Source organism: Ylistrum balloti, unplaced genomic scaffold (assembly GCF_031769215.1).
Source record: "Ylistrum balloti isolate Yb309-2 unplaced genomic scaffold, AGI_CSIRO_Ybal_v1 Utg369636, whole genome shotgun sequence".
In the NCBI taxonomy this organism is placed as follows: domain Eukaryota; kingdom Metazoa; phylum Mollusca; class Bivalvia; order Pectinida; family Pectinidae; genus Ylistrum; species Ylistrum balloti.
Genome location: NW_026781899.1, coordinates 806,486 through 821,142, shown reverse-complemented (window position 1 = coordinate 821,142; position 14,657 = coordinate 806,486). Strand labels below are relative to the sequence as shown.

Sequence of the window (14,657 nt, the reverse complement as noted above, 5' to 3'; positions counted from 1 at the left end):
TGACGTCATCGCATGGTCATGGTCAGTGTCTTAAAATATAAGCTGTATTTTGGCGAGGACGAAGAAAGACAAAAAAGTATCGAGACACTGCCAATGTATTCTATTTATCCTGCAACATTGATTGAAATTAGACTATTGAAACTTCAACAGTTTTCTCGTGTCCAGTACTCACTGAGTTGGCGTGATTGATGTCCAGGCTCCCGCGGTAAGGCCAAAGAGCGTTCACAAGCTTGGCGTCTCCAGTCCTCACAGCTATGCAAAAGGAATTGTTCTTTTCCTGAAGCCAGGTTAAAAAAAACAGAAGATGTAGACATGCCAACAAAATCTACATTAAAAAATCGATAACAATGACGGGAAAACAGAAAGGCTTTTTTTTCAAACGGAGATCTATAAAGAGAACAAAAGTGTTCTGGGAAGGATTAAGTTTCTAGTAATTCATCGGCGACACCCGCCATGTAAAACTCTGCGTCAATCTGATTGATATCACATGTACTGCAGTATACAAGACCAGCGGAGAAATTAAAACAAAACATTCAAAAATTGTTTAAGAGCACTTCCTGACAGTTCATCCAAACAGTGTCATATTTAAGTGACCAAGATACATGTAGCCATGCGGTTAAATGCCTTACCATGTTGACCGCCGTGACGTCAGCACCGTGTTTGAGAAGGAGCTCGGCCATCTCTGTGTGTCGATTTTGAGCAGCCAACATCAGTGGGGTACTGGCATCCTACGAAAGACACACGGAATTTTCGTCCGAATATTTTAAAAATTAAAAATACCCAATGTTTTTGTTCTATATCCAATTGTTTAAAGTATTTTTTCAGAAGCCATCTTTTGGGTTTTCGTGACCACATCAATGTATATGTAGCATATCGGTTTTGGTTTTTACATTTACATAGTGCTATTACAGTCTCTATTACTCAGCTTACAGAATGTGCGTGTGTGAAAGAACAAGGGAAATACACATTCTGGTCGAGGAATCGAACCCGGGTCTCTGGTGTGATAATCGACCGGCTCTACCAACTGAGCCAAAGCAGCATGCACCGTCAGACAGAGTGACAGAGACCATATTTATCACTGTATACAAGTCACACCAACCCATTCCTTTTACACGTGATATAAAAGAAGAGGAAAAACACGAGCGTCCCGACAAGAATCGAACCCAGATCTCCGGTGTGATAATCCATATTTCTACCAACTGAGCCAAGGAAGCGTGCTCTGTCAGCTGGGCGACAGAGACTTTATCTAACAATATGTGCGAGTTATACCGAACCATTCCTTTTGCAGATAGTTATTGGAAGATTTTACCCAATGTTGGAACCAAATTTTGTCCAAGTTCAATCATGGGAAACATATTCATCGCTTGGTATGTTCTGATGTCGCCAAAGTGTTCTGAGAATTTACGATTTTATTGTTTGTCTGGTTTTTCGCATTTGCGGTCTATTCAGGCAAAGATAAAACAAAATTCCGAGTTGATACAGTCAGAATGCTGCGGAATACAATGTAGTTATGATGATGACGAAAAACTACCATAATTAATGTACAGCTGAAATGATGTGCGTTTTACGTGCAATCGCCAGAGGTAAATGGATCCACGACAGTGACTGTGCCATTAGACTTAGCATGGCAAAGTGTATCACTTACCGCTGATGACCTCACATTCACATTTGAACCTGCGTCCAGAAATCGACGCATCACGTCGACGTTGCCCATTGCAGCCACGAGACAAAGAGGATCCATCCCGATCTGAAACTGAACACAATTAACATTACTTAGTCGATTCTGTCTAGATCTATAGATAACTTATTTAAACATACTGATCATCCACCTAATCTCGCCATGACATTGGACAATGTTTGTTAATTTGTATGTGACAATGGTCATTATTTATTTCAATGCATCCGCTAAGATTCGAACCCGGAACCATTCGAAACGAAATATTCACTTTGTTGAAAAATCTGCGTTCGAAATGTCATGACTTTACCAACAAAACGTGGCTTTTTAATAATTTGTAAGCCTTAGCGAAGACAGGTCGACGATCAGCATTTTTTTTTTCAAATGAAACATTCCCCCCTCAATCTCTTCAGAGAACATCTTCGGGCCATCGTTATAAGAATTCAGAGTTTCCAAACTTATCAACTTTTATAACTGACGTACCAGCTGATCTTGTGTTGCCAGTTTCAGAATATCTTCCGGGGTTCCTTCTTTGTCCTTCAGTAGTTTGTCCAAAATGTCCATGCATTGCTCTGCTATGCTGGGTCCGAATGGCAGAGATTCCTTTTGTTTCGAAGTTTCATGAATGCAAATATCTCCTTTGCATTGTTTGCATTTCTTGGTCTTTTTACCAAACCGAGTCGCCATTTTCACACCAAAATATTGAACTTTGAGAAGTTCTATACTTGTGCAAAAAATGTGAATGTTATGAAACGTCTTCGTATATTGATGACGTCATTTCACCTATGACGTCACAATACCATTCATTTTCCGCGAAATGACGTTGTGCGACATGAATTCATTCAACGAGACGGGTTATCTGTCTGAATGACCTGAAAGACTAGAACTCAGCTATAAAAGTAAATTTTCGAAAAGGACGATGTGGAAAAGTACAAACACGGGTACAATTTCGACTGGAATTCAAATCTGAAACCTTCGGATCAACATACAAGATACATTCGCTTTAGTATGTAGATGTAAATGTGTTCTTGGTGAGTGTTATTTGAAACCTACTTTTGGACAGTATTACAGAAATTACACTTTCACAACAGCTAAGGGTGGTCGGGTGACGCATTCACCTCGCCGTCCGCGGTTCGATTCCCGGATCAGAAGTGAAAAGGCAAGGGGGTCACTTGCCCGGCCACGTGGGTTTTCCCTGTGTACTTCGGTTTCCTCTCGCATTAAGACCCCCGTGCGCTTCCATCCGGGCCACCAAGAGTGATTAAAATAAGCTGAAAGCTTGTTCTGCAATTGTTCTAAAAAAGATAAAGTTTATCTGTTACAGGACATAATATGTAACACGTCCTTGTCCTTGTCGCCGTTCATCTAAAACTAACAGTTAAAAACGGGGTCGTAAATTTAAAAACTTGGCTTCGTTTTAACACCCTCGGGCGGGTCTCCCTGGAGAGTGATATCAGCAGACAATGGGGACAGTTCTGAAAATAAAATATTTGATGAATCATAGAGCTAAACATTCATCTTATATTGTATGTCTTGAATCTCGTCTTGTTGATTCCGTCAGAAAAGAGTCTGTTTCTTTTTGTAAAGTAAGCCTGGATTCCATGTGTAAGCACTTACCTGATCATTTCGATATCGTGAACACGTACATTTCCATTCTGTACAAAATATAAACTTTATTTATCTTACAACAACAGCGAAACAAGTTATTTCAATTTTAACTAATCACTCCTGTTAGCCCGGATGTAAGCAAGCGAGGGATTTCACTGTGGGAGGAAACCGGAGTACCCGGGGGAAACCCACGAAGTCGGGCAGGTGACCCCTGACCTTTTCATGTCTGTTCTGGGAATCGAACCCCGGACATTGTCCTTCAACTCATCTGTTTTTTTGTCCGACACCTTAAGTTAATTATTGTGTATATGGGCCCTGAAGTTGTAACAGAATTGAAAGGTAACTTGCTCCGTCCGTCTGGAGAGCCATGTCATTTTTGCAGATAAGGTAGGTAACACTTGCATAAAGTTTGATTTTGAATGTCTCGAAATGGAATTCAAAATAATTTTATCCAAATGCCTAATCCAAGAAAAAGTTATAGTTGTCCAATCCTTTAACGGAATAAATATATTAAATCTCTCGCTTGTTTTATAAGATTTTAACAAATTCGGCACCCAAAAACGATACTTGAATATTAGCTCTACAGAATCTATGTGAAAACTTTCTCGTCCTTTGATGAACGTCCACAACAAAGTATTGAAAAGGAGTTCAGGGATTAACGTCAATAACAAAGTATTAGACAGGAGTTCAGGGATTAACGTCAACAACAATGTATTGGACAGGAGTTCAGGGATTTACGTCAACAACAAAGTACTGAAAAGGAGTTCAGGGATTAACGTCAACAACAAAGTATTGGAAAGGAGTTAGGGATTTACGTCAACAACAAAGTATTGGACAGGAGTTCAGGGATTAACGTCAACAACAAAGTATTGAAAAGGAGTTCAGGGATTTCCGTCAACAACAAAGTATTGGACAGGAGTTCAGTAATAACGTCAACAACAAAGTACTGAAAAGGAGTTCAGGGATTAACGTCAACAACAAAGTATTGGAAAGGAGTTCAGGGATTGACGTCAACAACAAAGTATTGAAAAGGAGTTCAGGGATTAACGTCAACAACAAAGTATTGGACAGGAGTTCAGTAATAACGTCAACAACAAAGTACTGAAAAGGAGTTCAGGGATTAACGTCAACAACAAAGTATTGAAAAGGAGTTAGGGATTGACGTCAACAACAAAGTATTGGACAGGAGTTCGGGGATTAACGTCAACAACAAAGTACTGAAAAGGAGTTCAGGGATTAACGTCAACAACAAAGTATTGAAAAGGAGTTCAGGGATTAACGTCAACAACAAAGTATTGAAAAGGAGTTCAGGGATTAACGTCAACAACAAAGTATTGAAAAGGAGTTCAGGGATTAACGTCAACAACAAAGTATTGAAAAGGAGTTCAGGGATTAACGTCAACAACAAAGTATTGAAAAGGAGTTCAGGGATTTACGTCAACAACAAAGTATTGGACAGGAGTTCAGGGATTTACGTCAACAACAAAGTACTGAAAAGGAGTTCAGGGATTAACGTCAACAACAAAGTACTGAAAAGGAGTTCAGGGATTAACATCAACAACAAAGTATTGAAAAGGAGTTCAGGGATTAACGTCAACAACAAAGTATTGAAAAGGAGTTCAGGGATTAACGTCAACAACAAAGTATTGAAAAGGAGTTCAGGGATTAACGTCAACAACAAAGTATTGAAAAGGAGTTCAGGGATTTACGTCAACAACAAAGTATTGGACAGGAGTTCAGGGATTTACGTCAACAACAAAGTACTGAAAAGGAGTTCAGGGATTAACATCAACAACAAAGTATTAGACAGGAGTTCAGGGATTAACGTCAACAACAAAGTATTGAAAAGGAGTTCAGGGATTAACGTCAACAACAAAGTATTGAAAAGGAGTTCAGGGATTAACGTCAACAACAAAGTATTGAAAAGGAGTTCAGGGATTAACGTCAACAACAAAGTATTGAAAAGGAGTTCAGGGATTAACGTCAACAACAAAGTACTGGACAGGAGTTCAGGGATTAACGTCAACAACAAAGTATTGAAAAGGAGTTCAGGGATTAACGTCAACAACAAAGTATTGGACAGGTGTTCAGGGACGTCAATAACACAGTATTGGACAGGAGTTCAGGGATTAACGTCAACAACAAAGTATTGGACAGGAGTTCAGGGATAAACGTCAACAACAATATATTGGACAGGAGTTCAGGGATTAACGTCAACAACAAAGTATTAGACAGGAGTTCAGGGATTAACGTCAACAACAAAGTATTGGACAGGTGTTCAGGGATTAACGTCAACAACAAAGTATTGAAAAGGAGTTCAGGGATTAACGTCAACAACAAAATATTGGACAAGAGTTCAGGGATTAACGTCAACAACAAAGTATTGAAAAGGAGTTCAGGGATTAACGTCAACAACAAAGTATTGAAAAGGAGTTCAGGGATTAACGTCAATAACAAAGTATTAGACAGGAGTTCAGGGATTAACGTCAACAACAATGTATTGGACAGGAGTTCAGGGATTTACGTCAACAACAATGTATTGGACAGGAGTTCAGGGATTAACGTCAACAACAAAGTATTGGAAAGGAGTTAGGGATTGACGTCAACAACAAAGTATTGGACAGGAGTTCAGGGATTAACGTCAACAACAAAGTATTGAAAAGGAGTTCAGGGATTAACGTCAACAACAAAGTATTGACAGGAGTTCAGTAATAACGTCAACAACAAAGTACTGAAAAGGAGTTCAGGGATTAACGTCAACAACAAAGTATTGGACAGGAGTTCAGGGATTAACGTCAACAACAAAGTACTGAAAAGGAGTTCAGGGATTAACGTCAACAACAAAGTACTGAAAAGGAGTTCAGGGATTAACGTCAACAACAAAGTATTGGAAAGGAGTTAGGGATTGGTCAACAACAAAGTTTGGACAGGGATTAACGTCAACAACAAAGTATTGAAAAGGAGTTCAGGGATTAACGTCAACAACAAAGTATTGAAAAGGAGTTCAGGGATTAACGTCAACAACAAAGTATTGAAAAGGAGTTCAGGGATTAACGTCAACAACAAAGTATTGAAAAGGAGTTCAGGGATTAACGTCAACAACAAAGTATTGAAAAGGAGTTCAGGGATTTACGTCAACAACAAAGTATTGGACAGGAGTTCAGGGATTTACGTCAACAACAAAGTATTGAAAAGGAGTTCAGGGATTAACGTCAACAACAAAGTATTGAAAAGGAGTTCAGGGATTAACGTCAACAACAAAGTATTGAAAAGGAGTTCAGGGATTTACGTCAACAACAAAGTATTGGACAGGAGTTCAAGGAGTTCAGGGATTAACGTCAACAACAAAGTATTAGACAGGAGTTCAGGGATTAACGTCAACAACAATGTATTGGACAGGAGTTCAGGGATTTACGTCAACAACAAAGTACTGAAAAGGAGTTCAGGGATTAACGTCAACAACAAAGTATTGGAAAGGAGTTAGGGATTGACGTCAACAACAAAGTATTGGACAGGAGTTCAGGGATTAACGTCAACAACAAAGTATTGAAAAGGAGTTCAGGGATTTACGTCAACAACAAAGTATTGGACAGGAGTTCAGTAATAACGTCAACAACAAAGTACTGAAAAGGAGTTCAGGGATTAACGTCAACAACAAAGTATTGGACAGGAGTTCAGGGATTAACGTCAACAACACAGTATTGAAAAGGAGTTCAGGGATTAACGTCAACAACAAAGTATTGGACAGGAGTTCAGTAATAACGTCAACAACAAAGTACTGAAAAGGAGTTCAGGGATTAACGTCAACAACAAAGTATTGGAAAGGAGTTAGGGATTGACGTCAACAACAAAGTATTGGACAGGAGTTCGGGGACTGATTAACGTCAAACGTCAACAACAAAGTACTGAAAAGGAGTTCAGGGATTAACGTCAACAACAAAGTATTGAAAAGGAGTTCAGGGATTAACGTCAACAACAAAGTATTGAAAAGGAGTTCAGGGATTAACGTCAACAACAAAGTATTGAAAAGGAGTTCAGGGATTAACGTCAACAACAAAGTATTGAAAAGGAGTATTAACGTCAACAACAAAGTATTGAAAAGGAGTTCAGGGATTTACGTCAACAACAAAGTATTGGACAGGAGTTCAGGGATTTACGTCAACAACAAAGTATTGAAAAGGAGTTCAGGGATTAACGTCAACAACAAAGTATTGAAAAGGAGTTCAGGGATTAACGTCAACAACAAAGTATTGAAAAGGAGTTCAGGGATTTACGTCAACAACAAAGTATTGGACAGGAGTTCAGGGATTTACGTCAACAACAAAGTACTGAAAAGGAGTTCAGGGATTAACGTACTGAAAAGGAGTTCAGGGGTATTGAAAAGGAGTTCAGGGATTAACGTCAACAACAAAGTATTGAAAAGGAGTTCAGGGATTAACGTCAACAACAAAGTATTGAAAAGGAGTTCAGGGATTTACGTCAACAACAAAGTATTGGACAGGAGTTCAGGGATTTACGTCAACAACAAAGTACTGAAAAGGAGTTCAGGGATTAACATCAACAACAAAGTATTAGACAGGAGTTCAGGGATTAACGTCAACAACAAAGTATTGAAAAGGAGTTCAGGGATTAACGTCAACAACAAAGTATTGAAAAGGAGTTCAGGGATTAACGTCAACAACAAAGTATTGAAAAGGAGTTCAGGGATTAACGTCAACAACAAAGTACTGGACAGGAGTTCAGGGATTAACGTCAACAACAAAGTATTGAAAAGGAGTTCAGGGATTAACGTCAACAACAAAGTATTGGATAGGTGTTCAGGGATTAACGTCAACAACAAAGTATTGAAAAGGAGTTCAGGGATTAACGTCAACAACAAAGTATTGGACAGGAGTTCAGTAATAACGTCAACAACAAAGCACTGAAAAGGAGTTCAGGGATTGACGTCAACAACAAAGTATTGGACAGGAGTTCAGTAATAACGTCGACAACAAAGTACTGAAAAGGTGTTCAGGGATTAACGTCAACAACAAAGTATTGAAAAGGAGTTCAGGGATTAACGTCAACAACAAAGTATTGGACAGGAGTTCAGGGATTAACGTCAACAACAAAGTATTGAAAAGGAGTTCAGGGATTAACGTCAACAACAAAGTATTGGACAGGAGTTCAGGGATTAACGTCAACAACAAAGTATTGAAAAGGAGTTCAGGGATTAACGTCAACAACAAAGTATTGGACAGGAGCCAGTATTGGTCGTCAACAACAAAGCACTGAAAAGGAGTTCAGGGATTGACGTCAACAACAAAGTATTGGACAGGAGTTCAGTAATAACGTCGACAACAAAGTACTGAAAAGGAGTTCAGGGATTAACGTCAACAACAAAGTATTGAAAAGGAGTTCAGGGATTAACGTCAACAACAAAGTACTGGACAGGAGTTCAGGGATAAACGTCAACAACAAAGTATTGAAAAGGAGTTCAGGGATTAACGTCAACAACAAAGTATTGAAAAGGAGTTCAGGGATTAACGTCAACAACAAAGTATTGAAAAGGAGTTCAGGGATTAACGTCAACAACAAAGTATTGGACAGTATTGAAAAGGAGTTCAGGGATTAACGTCAACAACAAAGTATTGGACAGGAGTTCAGGGATTAACGTCAACAACAAAGTATTGAAAAGGAGTTCAGGGATTAACGTCAACAACAAAGTATTGGACAGGTGTTCAGGGATTAACGTCAACAACAAAGTATTGAAAAGGAGTTCAGGGATTAACGTCAACAACACAGTATTGAAAAGGAGTTCAGGGATTAACGTCAACAACAAAGTATTGAAAAGGAGTTCAGGGATTAACGTCAACAACAAAGTATTGGACAGGAGTTCAGGGATTAACGTCAACAACAAAGTATTGAAAAGGAGTTCAGGGATTAACGTCAACAACAAAGTATTGAAAAGGAGTTCAGGGATTAACGTCAACAACAAAGTATTGAAAAGGAGTTCAGGGATTAACGTCAACAACAAAGTATTGGACAGGAGTTCAGGGATTAACGTCAACAACAAAGTATTGAAAAGGAGTTCAGGGATTAACGTCAACAACAAAGTATTGGACAGGAGTTCAGGGATTAACGTCAACAACAAAGTATTGAAAAGGAGTTCAGGGATTAACGTCAACAACAAAGTATTGAAAAGGAGTTCAGGGATTAACGTCAACAACAAAGTATTGAAAAGGAGTTCAGGGATTAAACGTATTGGACAACAACAAAACAAAGTATTGAAAAGGAGTTCAGGGATTAACGTCAACAACAAAGTATTGGACAGGAGTTCAGGGATTAACGTCAACAACAAAGTATTGGACAGGAGTTCAGGGATTAACGTCAACAACAAAGTATTGAAAAGGAGTTCAGGGATTAACGTCAACAACAAAGTATTGGACAGGAGTTCAGGGATTAACGTCAACAACAAAGTATTGGACAGGAGTTCAGGGATTAACGTCAACAACAAAGTATTGGACAGGAGTTCAGGGATTAACGTCAACAACAAAGTACTGAAAAGGAGTTCAGGGATTAACGTCAACAACAAAGTATTGGACAGGAGTTCATTAACGTCAACAACAAAGTATTGGACAGGAGTTCAGGGATTAACGTCAACAACAAAGTATTGAAAAGGAGTTCAGGGATTAACGTCAACAACAAAGTATTGGACAGGAGTTCAGGGATTAACGTCAACAACAAAGTATTGAAAAGGAGTTCAGGGATTAACGTCAACAACAAAGTATTGGACAGGAGTTCAGGGATTAACGTCAACAACAAAGTATTGGACTGGAGTTCAGTAATAACGTCAACAACAAAGTATTGGACAGGAGTTCAGGGATTAACGTCAACAACAAAGTATTAGACAGGAGTTCAGGGATTAACGTCAACAACAAAGTATTGAAAAGGAGTTCAGGGATTAACGTCAACAACAATGTATTGGACAGGAGTTCAGGGATTAACGTCAACAACAAAGTATTGATTAACGTCAACAACAAAGTATTGAAAAGGAGTTCAGGGATTAACGTCAACAACAAAGTATTGAAAAGGAGTTCAGGGATTAACGTCAACAACAAAGTATTGAAAAGGAGTTCAGGGATTAACGTCAACAACAAAGTATTGAAAAGGAGTTCAGGGATTAACGTCAACAACAAAGTATTGAAAAGGAGTTCAGGGATTAACGTCAACAACAAAGTATTGAAAAGGAGTTCAGGGATTTACGTCAACAACAAAGTATTGGATAGGAGTTCAGTAATAACGTCAACAACAAAGTATTGAAAAGGAGTTCAGGGATTAACGTCAACAACAAAGTATTGAAAAGGAGTTCAGGGATTAACGTCAACAACAAAGTATTGAAAAGGAGTTCAGGGATTAACGTCAACAACAAAGTATTGAAAAGGAGTTCAGGGATTAACGTCAACAACAAAGTATTGAAAAGGAGTTCAGGGATTTACGTCAACAACAAAGTATTGGACAGGAGTTCAGGGATTTACGTCAACAACAAAGTACTGAAAAGGAGTTCAGGGATTAACGTCAACAACAAAGTATTAGACAGGAGTTCAGGGATTAACGTCAACAACAAAGTATTGAAAAGGAGTTCAGGGATTAACGTCAACAACAAAGTATTGGACAGGAGTTCAGGGATTAAAGATAATAACAACAATATAAAACATACTGGTATTTATATTTATTTCATCAATATTTACAATGACTTTCTTGACTGGCGATAGTCTTTATTGTCTACATATATTGGCACATCTCCCATGTATAGCACAATGGATACTCTCCATATACATTATGGACTACACAATGTTGATTAAATTTATACATCTCTGGATAAAGCAAACTTGGTCAATGTTGTATGATACGTTCAAAAGCTTACTACAGTTTAAATAAAGGTAGTATAATCATACGCTGCTTATTTCATCCTAACTTTCTTTAAGTGTCATCAAAAACTGTAATTCTTTTTTCAAGCCTGACGGTCTTGTACTTAAGAAAAAGCTGTGCTGACAATATGAAAAAGCATCCGCTTCATTGAACTTCATGATAAGTTTAATTTTTTTCTATAACTTCAAGCCATATTAAATATATTCTAGTTTTAAGATATAAGCAAGATTGATTACACAAACAACATAACCTGACATGATATAGTGTCTTAACTGTTAAATCTATTACATCATTTCCAGGGAATGCTACAGGGGTAAAAACTCCTATTAGACAAAGCATAAGCAATATATAATTTCTCTAGAAGCTTAGTAACGCTTGTAAATTCCATCTCTAGCAAAGAAAAACCTGTTAACTGGAACTTTATCAGGTTACAAACTTTTCTAAATAAAACCTAAAACGGCCATGCTTCAAAGTCAATTCTTTTTAATTACTAACATAATTAAAAGAGTATCAGATTTATTTTTACCATCATCATTGCTTAAATTCTTTAAACAAACCAGACATAAGGGTTACCATAAGGTAGTTTAGAAAATGAGAGGTTGCAAATGTCATTTATTTCATATATTGAATGGATTATTTTCATGGGTATACATATGTACACACCAGAAGCTTTGTAGGAAAGTGCCCTGGTATATTTCCTAACATCAAAATATTTGATGGCAAAGCAGCTAATTGTAAAGATCTAGAAAGTTATGAAAGTCTATAGAGTAAAGGTTGTATTCTAGGTTGTAAAATATGTTTCTATTTTAAACTGGGGACATGTACCATCCAACTCTCTCGCTGAGGTCTCTGGGAGCAAGAAATGTAAACAAAAAACAACAGTCATTATTAAATTAGAAAATTAATTGGTCAAGAATACAAAATAAAAGGTGGAGAGAAAGTTTTGTTATAAAATATAATTACACAAGTCAATAACACATTGTAGCACACAGAACTGAACTATAAATTCAGAGTCTTCAGCCTCCAGAGATCAGTATCCTGTGTCAAGTTAAAGGATACCCACAGTATTAATTATCCTGATACAGTATCCAGTGTTTAGTACATGGATACCCACAGTATTAATTATCCCGATACATTATCCAGTTTCTACACATGGATACCCACAGTATTAATTATCCTGATACAGTATCCAATGTCTACACAAGCATACCCACAGTATTAAATATCCTGATACAGTATCCAGTGTCTACACAAGGATACCCACAGTATTAAATATCCTGATACAGTATCCAGTGTTTAGTACATGGATACCCACAGTATTAATTATCCCGATACATTATCCAGTTTCTACACAAGGATACCCACAGTATTAATTATCCTGATACAGTATCCAGTGTCTACACAAGGATACCCACAGTATTAAATATCCTGATACAGTATCCAGTGTCTACACAAGGATACCCACAGTATTAAATTTCCTGATACAGTATCCAGTGTCTACACAAGGATACCCTCAGTATTAATTATCCTGATACAGTATCCAGTGTCTACACAAGGATACCCACAGTATTAATTATCCTGATACAGTATCCAGTGTTTAGTACATGGATACCCACAGAAGTAATTATCCTGATACAGTATCCAGTGTTTAGTACATGGATACCCACAGTATTAATTATCCTGATACAGTATCCAGTGTCTACACAAGGATACCCACAGTAGTAATTATCCGGATACAGTATCCAGTGTTTAGTACATGGATACCCACAGTATTAATTATCCTGATACAGTATCCAGTGTCTACACAAGGATACCCTCAGTATTAATTATCCTGATACAGTATCCAGTGTCTACACAAGGATACCCACAGTATTAATTATCCTGATACAGTATCCAGTGTCTACACAAGGATACCCACAGTATTAAATATCCTGATACAGTATCCAGTGTCTACACAAGGATACCCACAGTATTAAATTTCCTGATACAGTATCCAGTGTCTACACAAGGATACCCACAGTATTAATTATCCTGATACAGTATCCAGTGTTTAGTACATGGATACCCACAGTATTAATTATCCTGATACAGTATCCAGTGTCTACACAAGGATACCCTCAGTATTAATTATCCTGATACAGTATCCAGTGTCTACACAAGGATACCCACAGTAGTAATTATCCGGATACAGTATCCAGTGTTTAGTACATGGATACCCACAGTATTAATTATCCTGATACAGTATCCAGTGTTTAGTACATGGATACCCACAGTATTAATTATCCTGATACAGTATCCAGTGTCTACACAAGGATACCCACAGTATTAATTATCTCTATACAGTACCCAGTGTCTGCACAAGGATACACATAGTATTAATTATCCTGATACAGTATCCAGTGTCTACACAAGGATACCCTCAGTATTAATTATCCTGATACAGTATCTAGTGTCTACACAAGGATACCCTCAGTATTAATTATCCTGATACAGTATCCAGTGTCTACACAAGGATACCCTCAGTATTAATTATCCTGATACAGTATTCAGTGTCTACACAAGGATACCCTCATTATTAATTATCCTGATACAGTATCCAGTGTCTACACAAGGATACCCACAGAAGTAATTATCCTGATACAGTATCCAGTGTTTAGTACATGGATACCCACAGTATTAATTATCCTGATACAGTATCCAGTGTCTACACAAGGATACCCACAGTATTAAATATCCTGATACAGTATCCAGTGTTTAGTACATGGATACACATAGTATTAATTATCCTGATACAGTATCCAGTGTCTACACAAGGATACCCTCAGTATTAATTATCCTGATACAGTATCTAGTGTCTACACAAGGATACCCACGGTATTAATTATCCTGATACAGTATCCAGTGTCTACACACGGATACCCACAGTATTAATTATCCTGATACAGTATCCAGTGTCTACACAAGGATACCCACAGTATTAATTATCTCTATACAGTACCCAGTGTCTGCACAAGGATACACATAGTATTAATTATCCTGATACAGTATCCAGTGTCTACACAAGGATACCCTCAGTATTAATTATCCTGATACAGTATCCAGTGTCTACACAAGGATACCCTCAGTATTAATTATCCTGATACAGTATCCAGTGTCTACACAAGGATACCCTCATTATTAATTATCCTGATACAGTATCCAGTGTCTACACAAGGATACCCACAGAAGTAATTATCCTGATACAGTATCCAGTGTTTAGTACATGGATACCCACAGTATTAATTATCCTGATACAGTATCCAGTGTCTACACAAGGATACCCACAGTATTAAATATCCTGATACAGTATCCAGTGTTTAGTACATGGATACACATAGTATTAATTATCCTGATACAGTATCCAGTGTCTACACAAGGATACCCACAGTATTAATTATCCTGATACAGTATCTAGTGTCTACAC

At 37.7% G+C, this 14,657-nt stretch overlaps 1 protein-coding gene across 1 annotated transcript in view; it reads right to left on the bottom strand.

Moving 5' to 3' along the window:
• Nucleotides 1-2,362, bottom strand: part of LOC132553531 (uncharacterized) — a 29,027-nt gene extending 26,665 nt beyond the window's left edge. Inside the window, exons 1-4 of the mRNA XM_060217782.1 lie at nt 2,159-2,362; nt 1,646-1,753; nt 630-728; nt 173-277 (exon numbers count right to left, since the gene is read on the bottom strand). Of these exons, the coding sequence (XP_060073765.1) occupies nt 173-277; nt 630-728; nt 1,646-1,753; nt 2,159-2,362 (516 nt within the window). The remainder of the gene's footprint in view (nt 1-172; nt 278-629; nt 729-1,645; nt 1,754-2,158) is intronic.
• Between the last annotated feature and the right edge of the window lie 12,295 nt (nt 2,363-14,657).